The sequence below is a fragment of the Bos taurus genome, chromosome 12 (genome assembly GCF_002263795.3).
Source record: "Bos taurus isolate L1 Dominette 01449 registration number 42190680 breed Hereford chromosome 12, ARS-UCD2.0, whole genome shotgun sequence".
NCBI lineage: Eukaryota > Metazoa > Chordata > Mammalia > Artiodactyla > Bovidae > Bos > Bos taurus.
This window is the reverse complement of record NC_037339.1, coordinates 34481448-34494880: the sequence shown is the minus strand read 5'-3', so window position 1 is coordinate 34494880 and position 13433 is coordinate 34481448. Positions and strand designations below refer to the sequence as shown.

Below are 13433 nucleotides of genomic sequence, written 5' to 3'. Positions count from 1 at the left end.
CTAACAGCTGTTCCATCAGAGCTGGTGGGATGAAGGGTTGCACTGCTGAACACTTTATTTAAGTGGTTGTACAGCTTTGCAGTATCGATCAGTTTGGTGGAGTCCTACAGAGCTAAGGGTCTTAGATACTCACTGGGGTGGGTACAACCCTTAGTCAGCCTGGCATAGTGCCCAGAGCCCTGCCTTAGGGTCACCAGGAATGAGTTTTCTTTGGTTTCCACCATTTCTAGTCCATGTGTCCTTTGGGTCTCAGTGTCCTCCCTTGTATGGGGATAAACACCTCGTGAAGAGAGTAGGTAGTGAGGAAAGAAGCTGTCTTTTGTCCAGAGCACGGACATGGTCCTCGATGCTGTGAATACCTAGTTCACTGGCCCTGTTCTGTCTTCAAACACCCTCTGCAGCCTCAGGTCCAGAGGTCTGAAATGCTGCCTGGTCGATCGTGACCATTTGGGTGTCCCACATTTGTCCAGCAGGTTGCAGCCTTCAGGGACTGTCAATACACTGGATCATTTGCTCCTCAAGGGTAATGTCATTAACAAAGGCAGGGTGTGTTCATGTTAAGTAGCTTCAGTCATGTCTAACTCTTTGTGACCCCATGGACTATAGCCTATCAGGCTCCTCTGTCCTTGAGGATTCTCCAGGCAAGAATACTAGAGTGGGTTGCCATTCCCTCCTCCAGGGGATCTTCCCGAGCCAGGAATCGAACCTGGGTCTCCTGCATCTCTGGCGTTGGCAGGCAGGTTCTTTACCACTGATCCAACTGGGAGGCCCAATAATGTCAGCACCCATTGCTGACCCGTATTGAGCACTTATTATGTGCCAGGAACAGTCATGTCTCAGAGCTGTCAGGCTCACTTATTGCTCACAGCCATTCTGGAGGCAGTGCTGTCACTGCACCCAGTTCAGAGAAGAGGAGACTCGGGTCAGGTCCACAGTTAGTTAGTGATGCTCCCAAGGGCAACAAAAACCATGGCATCCTCAGCAGCCATCATCCTTTAAGCCTTTACTCTGTTCCAGGCTGCCAGCTGTGCCGCTTCCCTGCATTATCTCAGCAAACCCTCCCACACCCCACAGAAAGGGCTTGTTTTTGTCTCTACAGATGTGTGATCTCAGAGTGACTTTGCTGAAAACCCAGGGATCCTGGCTGCATTTTCTCCTGACCATTCCCAATTACCTGCAGGCTATTTTCAATTATGGTGGGTTTTCCTCAGTTCAGTTCAGTCACTCAGTCATGTCCGACTCTTCCATCACCAACTCCCAGCGCTTACTCAAACACATGTGCATCAAGTCGGTGATGCCATCCAACCATCTCACCCTCTGTCATCCCCTTCTCCTCCTGCCTTCAATCTTTCCCAGCATCAGGGTCTTTTCAAATGAGTCAGTTCTTCCCATCAGGTGGCCAAAGTATTGGAGTTTCAGCTTCAGCATCAGTCCTTCCAATGAATATTCAAGACTGATTTCCTTTGGGATGGGCTGGTTGGATCTCCTTGCAGTTCAACAGATTCTCAAGAGTCTTCTCCAACACCACAGATCAAAAGCATCAATTCTTTGGTGCTCAGCTTTCTTTAGAATCCAACTCTCACATCCATACATGACTACTGGAAAAGCCATAGCTTTGACTAAATGGACCTTTGTTGGCAAAGTAATGTCTCTGCTTTTTAATATGTCATCTAGGTTGGTCATAGCTTTTCTTCCAGGGAGCAAGTGACTTTTAATTTCATGGCTGCAGTCACCATCTGCAGTGATTTTGGAGCCCCCCAAAAATAAAGTCTCTCACTATTTCCATTTATTTGCCATGAAGTTATGGGACCTGATGCCATGATCTTAGTTTTCTGAATGTTAAGTTTTAAGCCAACTTTTTCACTCTCCTCTTTCACTTTCAAGAGGCTCTTTAGTTCTTCTTCACTTTCTGCCATAAATGTGGTGTCGTCTGCATCTGTCATCTGAGGTTATTGGTATTTCTCCCAGCAATCTTGATTCCAGCTTCTGCTTCATCCAGGTCAGCATTTCTCATGATGTACTCTGCATATAAGTTAAATAAGCAGGGTGACAATATACAGCCTTGACCTACTCCTTTCCCGATTTGGAACCAGTCTGTTGTTCCATGTCTAGTTCTAACTGTTGCTTCTTGACCTGCATACAGAGTTCTCAGGAGGCAGGTCAGGTGGTCTGGTATTCCCATCTCTTTCAGAATTTTCCAGTTTGTTGTGGTCCACACAGTCAGAGGCTCTGGCATAGTCATTAAAGCAGAAGTAGAAGTTTTTCTGGAACTCTCTTGCTTTTTTGATAATCCAACAGATGTTGGCATTTGATCTCTGGTTCCTCTGCCTTTACTAAATCCAGCTTGAACATCTGGAAGTTCACAGTTCATGTACTGTTGAAGCCTGGCTTGGAGAATTTTGAGCATTACTTTGCTAGCATGTGAGATGAGTGCAATTGTGTGGTAGTTTGAGCATTCTTTGGCATTGCCTTTCTTTGGGGTTGGAATGAAAACTGACCTTTGCCAGTCCTGTGGCCACTGCTGAGCTTTCCAAATTTGCTGGCATATTGAGTGCAGCACTTTCACAGCATCATCTTTTAGGATTTGAAATAGCTCAGCTGGAATTCCATCACCTTCACTACCTTTGTTTGTAGTGATGCTTCCTAAGGCCTACTTTGTGTTCCAGGATGTCTGGCTCTAGGTGAGTGATCACACCATTGTGATTATCTGGGTCATGAAAATCTTTTTATACAGTTCTTCTGTGTATTCTTGCCATCTCTTCTTAATATCTTGTGCTTCTGTAAAGTCCATGCCATTTCTGTCCTTTATTGTGCCCATCTTTGCATCAAATATTCCCTTGGTATCTCTACTTTTCTTGAAGTGATCTCTAGTTTTCCCCATTCTATTGTTTTCCTCTATTTCTTTGCATTGATCTCTGAGGAAGGCTTTCTTATCTCTCCTTGCTATTCTTTGGAACTCCGCATTCAAATGGGTATATCTGGGTTTACCTGCAGGAGACTATTTGAACTTGGCCTTTATACCACCATAGCCACTCCATAGATAGTCCGCCCAAGCCTAAACTACTTCTCAGCCTCTTGGTATAAAAAGCCAGGTTAAAAGAGAAGCCACAGAAAAGAGAAGTAACATAGTTCATTGGCACATTTCAGCCCCCAGTTCCCAGTTTAAGAAATCTTCTGTGAATGACAGCTTGCATTTTTAAAGTGGATTAAGATGTTTAAAAATACATCACTATGTCATTTAATCCTGTCTCCTGATCTAATGTGGGCTTCCCTGATGGCTCAGCGGGTAAAGAATCTGCCTGCAGTGCAGGAGATGCAGGGGACTCGGGTTCAGTCCCTGGGTCAGGAAGATCCCCTGGAGGAGGGCATGGCAACCTGCTCCAGTATTCTTGCCAGGAGAATCCCATGGACAGAGGAGCCTGGTGGCCCACAGTCCATGGTGTCACTAAGAGTCAGACACCTATGAAGTGGCTGAGCATGCAATTTAATGTACTGAATGCCTTGAGCAGGTAGTAAGATTTCACATATATATGTATATTTGTCTGAAACAAAAAATGTTTATCCTGTACACCACAGAAGAATTAGATCTGTTATCCACAACCAAATCTCAGGTGTTTTCCACGAAGTGTTTTTCATTGTTTTGTGCTTCTTCATCCACTTAATTCTGCACACGTTCGCTGAGCACCCTGGTGTGCCTGACGCTAGGAACGGAGTCGCAGGTGTGGTCCCTGCTGTGAAGAACCGTGTTGTCTGAGGAGTGGACCTGCCGTGCAGTGTTGTGGGTCTTGTCCGTGAATGTGGAAAGGGCTGTGGGGCCAACGAGAGCCGCGTTTTTCCCTCTGCTTGGCTGTGGACAGCATTCAGCAGGGTGGTCACTGAGCTGGCTCTTGGAGGGTCTCAGAAGGAGAAAGGCTCTCCAGACCCAGAGGAGCAAGATCACGGGCATGCAGCAGAAGGGTGGATGTCAGGGTGTGGCTGTCCTGGGCGGGCAGCGTGGGCAGGGACCAGTGATGAGACCTCTAGGCCAGCGGGCAGATGAAAAGGGCATAGGTGTCTGGCCAAGGAGTTTAGAAGATGATTTGCAGGCACAAACCCACTGTGCCCCTGGAAATGCAGGCGCAGCAGTGCTCCTTTTGTATTTCCCATTTCAACTACTCAGTTTAGTGTGTGTTGGGAAGATAATATTTTGGGCTGGCCAGAAAGTTCCCATAACATCTTATGGGAAAACCTGAATGAACTTTTTGGGTGAAAGAAAAAAGTGAAAGTCGCTCAGTCGTGTCCGACTCTTTGCAACCCCATGGACTGTATAGGCCGTGAAATTCTCCAGGCCAGAATACTGGAGTGGGTAGCCTTTCCCTTAACCAGGGGATCTTTCCAACCCAGAGATCGAACCCAGGTCTCCCATATTGCAAGCAAATTCTTTACCTGCTGAGCCACACGGGGAGCCCGAAACATTTGGCTAACCCAATATAAATCAGCACATTGGATCTAGTTTCATTAATTTTTGTATACCATATCATCTAAAAAAATTTTGTGATGCAAAAATCATAGTACTTTGTTCAGTGTTCTCCTTTTTGGGTAGTATATGTATGGTTTTTATCTCATCACCTTTTTTAATTTATAAACTTTTAAGAAGGATCATGTTACTTACATTTTTGGCCCCCAAAGCACTATACATGTGTTTGTTTCATTACTAATGAAATCTTTATACTACAAAGAATGTTCAGGATAAAGAGGGTAAAAAATCCCCCAGATTGCCACAGTATAAACCTAAATCATAGATAATATTTTGCCATATTTATTTTCGTACATAAAATGGGCATGTCTTGTGAAGTCAGAATCGAATTGCCTTGACTTCTAGGTTGAGGTGTGTGTCATCAGTCATCTTTACAAGAAGATGCTGCATGTTTTGTCTGCCTTCCACAGTAATTAGCACCAAGCCCCAGTAGAGTTATCTGTCCTAACTGGACGCTCAACTATAGACTGATTATTCACAGACTCTAGAAGAAGGGGATGACAGAGGATGAGATGGTTGGATGGCATCACTGACTCAATGGACATGAGTTTGAGCAAACTCCGAGAGATAGTCAAGGACAGGGAAGCTTGGTGTGCATCGGTCCATGGGGCTGCAAAGAGTCAGACACGACTTGGCCACTGAACAATAACAACGGTGCCCAGACTCTAGCAATCTCTTTGTTCCTCGTGTTCTATGTATATACTTTGGTATTTATAACCTCTTTTCTGTGTTAGTTTAATTCCATATAGGTTTTGTGCTTTTTATCTTTAAAAAAATTGAGGGCCCTGCTGGGAAAGAGACAGCCTGAAGCATACCATTCAGGGAATGTGATGTTATCTTCTGACCCCTATCCTGTGTCTACACAGCAGCAGGTTGCATGGTTGGGTAATTGCTGGATGATTTTGAGATATGCAAGGGGGGCTGAGAAAAGCTGTGATCAAGAAGCTGGAAAAGAAAAAAAAAAAAAAGCTGTTTGAATTCATTCAAAATGGGTTATTCACTCAACCACATTTAAAAATGACTTTTTGTTGCCGATGTTTGGACCTGCTGGGGCAGCCGGGACGACCACCTGGACAGCCTCCTGGCGGGGCTGGGGTGCCCTGGGCTGGCTGTTTGGTCCGCAGTTGGGACGGCAGCCTGCTCAGCTCAGCCTGCTTCCTTTGTTGTTACTGTTGCTGTTTTTCTTGAGCTGTTTGATTTTTGCTCTGGTTTCTTTCCAAGTAGTCAGGCTATCTGCTCTGAGTTCTTGTTAGAAACTGAATCACTGTTCCTCTGCCTGATTGGTGGAGGTTACAGATGAGTCTTTACTTTTTAAAAATGTTCAAATAAATCTCTTCTCTTGACATGGCGTGAGTCTGTAAAAACAAAACAAAACACACTTGTCTCTGCATTTGGCAAAGAGAAAGAGGCTTAGTTTGTTCTTCTTGAAGTGTCAGGGTAGTGCCTCCAGTTCATCACTTATAAATGATTTTTAGGTGTTTTTTTTGTTTTTAATAAATGCTCATTTTTCTGCTGGTAGATAATTTGCGCTGTACTGGTTTGGGGAAGAGTTTACAAATGCCAGATGTTAGTTGTTCCCGCTTCTTAGTGAAGCTCAAGATCTGAGACACAAGCACGCAGTTTTTATTAAATGGAGCAGGTTGATTTCACGGTGTCTGTCATGGGGACACTGGAGCCACCCAGCGGGGTTGGCGTCCAGCTCTGCCTCTTACCACCAGTGTCACCCGAGGCAAGTGACTCAGCCCTTAATGAGCCTCAGTTTCCTCATCTCTAAAGTGGGGATAACGACAGCATCCACCTTCTAGGGTAGTTGTGAAGATGAAATGAGTTCTGCTAAGAATGGCGTGTGCTTAGCATGTGTTAGTTATTTTATCATTGGTATCATCCTATATGACTAAACCCATATAAATGGGAAGTTTCTGTAAGTTTGAATGTAATTTTCTGCTGGGTGAAGTTGACACTGTAGAGACTTGGACAGAAAGAAAATAAAGGCATGTGTAGCCTAGGAATTCAGAGCCCGTAGGTGTTTTCTATGTACTGTGTAGGTTGACAAAGCTTCAGTTCTCATAACCTAAATTTTTAAAGAATTGTTTAGTATTTATCTCTGGTATCTTTGAAAAAGATGAGTTCTTTTTAAAACATAAATGATATTTTGTTTTATTAATATACTAAATAGTATCATGTTTTACTAGTGTATATAGTAAATGGTAGCACTGTGTAGTAAATACTAAGCGCAGTCACTCCTGGATTAACATTAACTGTATCTTCTTCTCTTTTAGAGCTCTTCAACCAGAAATACATTTAATAAGAGCAATGGCTTCAAACGTGCTACTCAGGCAACAGAAATCTTTCACGGTTGTAGTTTTACTAGCCTGTTTGGTAAGTCAACTCTTTACTTTCATAAGAATGTAGGGGAAAAATTCATAGAACTAGTACCCAATCTATTTCCCATTTTTAACCCCATATCTTCAAATTTTTCTTTCAAATTCCTTTTATCATTGTTGCATTTAATTAATAAGTCAGAGGTTGCTGTTGGGTCTTGACTTTTGTGGCAATAATTGCACTTATTTATTTCAATCTCAATGAGATCATGAAGTCATGGCATTACTTGTAGCCTCAAGATAATGATGCTTCTTGGGCTTACAGGCAGGTGACTCCTGGAGCGACTAACACTTTCCTCTAAGATTGGTTGTCAAGTGTGGTTAAGAGAGGCTGGAGGTGATTACTAGACCTTTAGCCCCAAATTATGATCTTGAACCACACCTTGAATTCTCCCTCCTGCTTGCTCTAGAGAATAAGGCTGGGATTTTATTTAAAAAGGTTGGATGACATTGTTGTAGATATTTGCTTCAAGTGGAAGCAGTTTGTACTGAATAACTGCCCATGCTGTCACCACTAAAGCCCGTTCTATGCAACTCCATGTAAAGAGCATTGCACACTCCAGTCTCTATTCCGCCCATGCCTCCTGAAGCTCTCAGTTTTCATTTAGGGCAACAGAATTAGCATCAGGAATATTACTGAGGGGGCCTTTGCTTGACATGAGAGTTTGAACTGAATGTTGTCACCAGTCTGAGATTCTATTAATTCCAACACTTTTTAATGAAACATCAGCTATTAAGAAGCAGATATACATACTCTTGTAGGATGAGTGCATATAAGATGAACTTAACTGTCTTTAGGTAAAATAAGAAATAAAGTCTGTATCTTGAAAATAACTTACAACCTTTGTTTTTGCAAAGTAGATAGTCCTTCCATTAAGACCTATGCTGTGAACCAAAGCATATTGTAAGGACATAGAAAAGAGACTTTCAGTTGCCAATGGGGAGGGATGGAATGGGAAGTTAGGGTTAACAGATGCAAACGGTTACATATAGGATGGATAAACAAAAAGTCCTACTGTATAGCACAGAGAACTATGTTCATATCCTGTGATAAACCATAATGGAAAAGAATATTAAAAAATAAAGTATATGCATATATAGTGGCAAAGAACCTGCCTGCCAATGCAGTGATGTAAGATATGTGAGTTCAATCCCTAGGCTGGGAAGATCCTCTGGAGGAGGGCATGGCAACCCACTTTAGTATTCTTGCCTGGAGAATCCCATGGACAGAGGAGCTTGGCGGGCCACAGTCAATGGGGTTGCAAAGAGTCAGACACGACTGAAACGACTTAGCATTTGTGCATATATATGTGTGTGTAAATATGTATGTATGATTGAGTCACTTTGCTATACAGCAGAAATTAGCACAACATTGAAAATCACCAATACTTCAATTTTTAGAAAAAGGATATTATTAGGTCCCAATTAAGTGGCAAAATGGCAATCAATAGGAAAGTAACACTTTAACTTTGAAGAGCAGAGGATTTGGCCAGTTTTGTCATCATCATAATTATTAGGAATTTTACTGATCTCAATATTGTCAGAATTTTTTGAATGATGGACTCGAAGTAAATGTAATTCAACTGAAAAGGTGGAAACTTCTGCACCAAAGTTGGGTGTTAGATATGTCTAAAAGATAATAGCAGAGTTCTTGAGGCCAGTCTATATGTTCCATTTATTTATTTATTATTCAATTCATTATAGCTGAATATGTTTATATTAAAAATCAAAAAAATACGATTTTTAAATTCAGAATTTTTCCAGTTGAAGAAGTACCCTGGGTCTCTGCATATCTGTTCTTTTAAGTCATCTTCTCACTTAGAAAAGAGAACAGCTTCTAGCAATTTTTACCTTGCGTTCACAAATGTGTAGGAAGAAGATGGCGATTGATTCCAGAAAAGGGGAGTTCTCATTCAGAAGCAGAGAGAGGACTCGGGCTTGAATTGTTTCGCTGACTTTTCCAGAAAGTGGTTTTCCTTCCTAAAGTGGAAACTGAATTGGCCTCACTCTGAATTAATGTTTACCTTCAGTGGTTATGTCGATAATACTGAAGATACTGTTCCCTTTTTGTGAAAAACAGAATTACCTCACCTTAAGATAACGTTTTGTGAAATGTTTTTTTTCAGGCATGTGGAGTGATTTGTGAAACAGGAGACTGTGGACAGCAGGAATTCAGGGACCAGTCAGGAAGCTGTGTTCTGTGCAAGCAGTGTGGGCCAGGCATGGAGTTGTCCAAGGTAACTGTTGGGTGCGTGGGACAGTCGTACGCCTGTGTTTTTATTTATACTTATTTGCTTATTTGCTTGGACGCCTCAGGTCTTGGTTGTGGCACGCGGGATCTTTTGCTGCAGTGTGAAAACTCTGTAGTTGTGGCGTACAGATTTAGCTGCTCTGCAGCATGTGGGATCTTAGTTTCCCGACCAGGGATCGAACACGGGTCCCCTGAACTGCAAGGTGGATTCTCAACCATGGACCACTAGGGAAGTCCCACGTCTGTGTTTTTTTAAATGCGTTCTTATCAGCTGAATTCTTTTTCAGTTGATGACTGGTGATGATTTCCTCCTTTAGCCAAGTATTGAACAATTCCCTTCTCAATACGTTCGATTCACGTGTCTCACTGAGACAAAAGAAGTTGATTCTGGTAACCATACCTCATAGTTCTGTATACTTTAATGTTTACCATATTTTATTAAAAGAATAGAATCATTAACCAATAAGGTCTCACTGTGTAGCACAGGAAACTATATTCAATAATCTGTGATAAACCACAATGAAAGGGAACATGAAAGAGAATGTATATATTTGTATAACTAAATCAGTCCGTGGCACAGCAGAAATTAACATAACATTGTAAATCAACTATACTTCAATAGAATAATTTTTTAAATAGTTTTATTTATCTATTCTTGTGTGTGCTGGGTCTTCGTTGCTGCATGGGCTTTTCTCTAGGTGTGGAGAGTAGGGGCTACTCTCTAGTCACAGTGTGCGGGCTTTCAACTGTGATGGCTTTTCTTGTTGTAGAGCACAGACTGTAGGCATACAGGCTTCAGTAGTCATGGTACGTGGGCTCAGTAGTTGCGGCTCCCAGGCTCTAGAACTTGGGCTCAACAGTTGTGGCTTTGTTGCTCTGTACCAAGTTGAATCTTCCTGGATCCGGGATTGAATCCTTGTTTCCTGCATTGGCAGGAGAATTCTTTGCCACTGAGCCACCAGAGAAGCCCTGAAACAATCTCCTTAAAGAAAAAAAAAAGAATCATTAAGGTTTATTTGCATTAATTAAAAAGAATCAACATTCTACTAATGACTTAAAAATAAAGCATTGATAGCAGAATATGTTAATGCTCCTATTTACTGGGCCTTCTTTTTCTTAAGATGAAGGTTACCATTGCTAGTCAAGGAGCAGAGTCCAACAGTGTCTTAAGTAACCAGGCTCCAAGGGAGGAGTTGTTTTCCAAGCCAGAGTTTTGAACATTCTTTCAACAATGCCAGTGTGATTATTATTTTTCCCATGCTGAGTATGGACTTCCCAGGTCTGTCAATGCTAAAGATCTAAGAGATGCAGGTTCGATCCCTGGGTCAGGAAGATCCCCTGGAGGAGGGCATGGCAACCCACTCCAGTGTTCGTGCCTGGAGAATCCCGGGGACAGAGGAGCCTGGTGCCCTACCGTCCAGGGGGTCACACAGAGTCGGACATGACTGAAGAGACTTAGCAGCAGCAGCATGCTGAGTATAAGCTCCTTTCAGGAACATCTTAAATAGACTCATCTTCAGGACTGCTTATGAGTCAGCCGTGTTCTAAGAGGGTGGACGCAGCATCTTGGGTGTTCTGGGGCCCTTCTCTGTCCTGAGCACCTTGGAAGCTACGCACACATTTGCTTTATTGACTGACCTTTCGAAGATGTTACCGGTTGTGGACAATTGATGTATCGTTTTGTTCTAAATAATGCACCAAGATCTTCCTGTTAGAAAAGAAACAAAAAATGTCTCTTTAAGTGACTTTTCAAAGAGAAGTCCTTTCCCCTCCAGTCCACTGTGCTCTGAAGTTGAGTCTTGTCATTCATAGACTTTTGATTGATGATCTGCAAACATTGGGAAACAAAGAATTATGCATTCCACAAGTAATTCTGTGGATGGCCTGAGTGTTGTGTTTAATATGCGATGACTTTCAGCCTCCTGGGCCTTCCGTCTGGGCAGAAACTGGCTGAGTTTTGAACTCTGCAAAGTCAGGTTAACTGGAGCACCCTGACTGATGTTTTTTGTAATCCCTGTCCGTTGTAAAAAGGTCCTTTATAATGGCAGACTGCATATCTGGAATCTATCGACAAAGTTAAGAATGCAGTCATGCCTGGGAGGAAAATAGCGGTGTTTCTACTCCTCAGAGTTCTTTTTCCAAATCTCTCTTAAATCAGAATGAAAACTCACAGATTTGAAGAGATGAGTTAAGTCATTTCTAAGAAACCGTTCACTAACCTTCATCATTTATCTAGAGAATGAAGATGAAGTTTCTATCAGCTCCAAAATTTTTTTTAAAAACTCATCTTCTGAGGTTAACTGATAGTAGTTTCCATATTTCATAATTTCCCATGGATAGCCAGAAGAAATATTTTTCATTAGGGAGTAATTTTCCCTGATTGTTGCAATAGCTGTCCAACTATATTTCATTAACAGCAACAAAAGGAAGCAATGAATAGCTCTCCTATGCATACTCTTTTTGTTTATTAGTATTTATGATCCATTTCCTCATTTTAAAAATGTCCAGGACAAATTAAGGGAAAAAGAGTAAAAGTGAAGGTAACGATGTCCCGGAAGTATTAGATTCTGGAAACCCACTCTACTACTGTAGGCAAGAATCCCTTAGAAGAAATCGAGAGGCCATCATAGTCAACAAAAAGAGTCCGAAATGCAGTACTTGGACGCAATCTCAAAAACAACAGAATGATCTCTGTTCGTTTCCCAGGCAAACCATTCAGTATCACAGTAATCCAAGATTATGCCCCAACCAGTAATGCTGAAGAAGTTGAAGCTCAACGGTTCTATGAAGACCTATAAGACCTTCTAGAACTAACACCAAAAAAGATGCCCTTTTCATTATAGGGGACTGGAATGCAAAACTAGGACGTCAAGAGATACCTGGAGTAACAGGCAAATTTGGCCTTGGAGTACAAAACGAAGCAGGTCACGAGAATGCACTGGTCATAGCAAACACCCTCTTCCAACAACACAAGAGAAGACTCTACACATGGACATCACGAGATGGTCAATACCAAAATCAGATTGATTATATTCTTTGCAGCCAAATATGGAGAAGCTCTATACAGTCAGCAAAAACAAGACCGGGAGCTGGCTATGGCTAAGATCATGAACTCTTTATTGCTAAATGCAGACTTAAATTGAAGAAAGTAGGGAAAACCACTAGAGCATTCAGGTAAGACCTAAATCAAATCCCTTATGATTATATAGTGGAAGTGAGAAATAGATTCATGGGATTAGATCTGATAGACAGAGTACCTGAAGAACTATGGACGGAAGTTCATGACATTGTACAGGAGCAGTGATCAAGACAATCCCCAAGAAAAAGACAAGACAAGACAAAATCGTTGTCTGGGGAGGCCTTATAAATAGCTGAGAAAAGAAGAGAAGCTAAAGGCAAAGGAGAGAAGGAAAGATATACCCATTTGAATGCAGAGTTCCAAAGAATAGCAAGGAGAGATAAGAAAGCCTTCCTCAGTGATCAGTACAAAGAAATAGAGGAAAACAATAGAATGGGAAAGATCGAGATCTCATCAAGAAAATTAGAGATACCAAGAGAATATTTGATGCAAAGATGGGCACAATAAAGGACAGAAATGGCATGGACTTTACAGAAGCACAAGATATTAAGAAGAGATGGCAAGAATACACAGAAGAACTGTATAAAAAGATTTTCATGACCCAGATAATCACGATGGTGTGATCACTCACCTAGAGCCAGACATCCTGGAACACAAAGTAGGCCTTAGGAAGCATCACTATGAACAAAGGTAGTGAAGGTGATGGAATTCCAGCTGAGCTATTTCAAATCCTAAAAGATGATGCTGTGAAAGTGCTGCACTCAATATGCCCGCAAATTTGGAAAGCTCAGCAGTGGCCACAGGACTGGAAAAGGTCAGTTGTCATTCCAATCTCAAAGAACTGCTACTGCTAAGTTGCTTCAGTTGTGTCCGACTCTGTGCGATCCCATAGATGGCAGCCCACCAGGCGCCCCTGTCCCTGGGATTCTCCAGGCAAGAACACTGGAGTGGGTTGCCATTTCCTCCTCCAATGCAGGAAAGTGAAAAGTGAAAGTGAAGTCGCTCAGTCGTGTCCGACTCTTAGCGACCCCATGGACTGCAGCCTACCAGGCTCCTCCGTCCATGGGATTTTCCAGGCAAGAGTACTGGAGTGGGGTGCCATTGCCTTCTCCGTCCCAAAGAAAGGCAATGCCAAAGAATGCTCAAACTACTGCACAATTGCACTCATCTCACACGCTAGCAAAGGAATGCTCAGAATTCTCCAAG

General features: G+C 42.3%; 1 protein-coding gene across 11 annotated transcripts in view; it reads left to right on the top strand.

Moving 5' to 3' along the window:
* Window positions 1-13433, top strand: part of TNFRSF19 (TNF receptor superfamily member 19) — a 95901-nt gene that overhangs the window by 14695 nt on the left and 67773 nt on the right. For all 11 annotated transcript variants that reach the window (XR_009496614.1, XR_001501507.3, XR_009496613.1 and 8 more), the window contains 2 exon segments: window positions 6796-6895; window positions 9024-9134. Coding sequence is in view for 4 of the 11 variants with exons in the window: in XM_005213808.5 (XP_005213865.1) it covers window positions 6830-6895; window positions 9024-9134 (177 nt within the window). In the remaining 7 variants the exon portion in view is untranslated.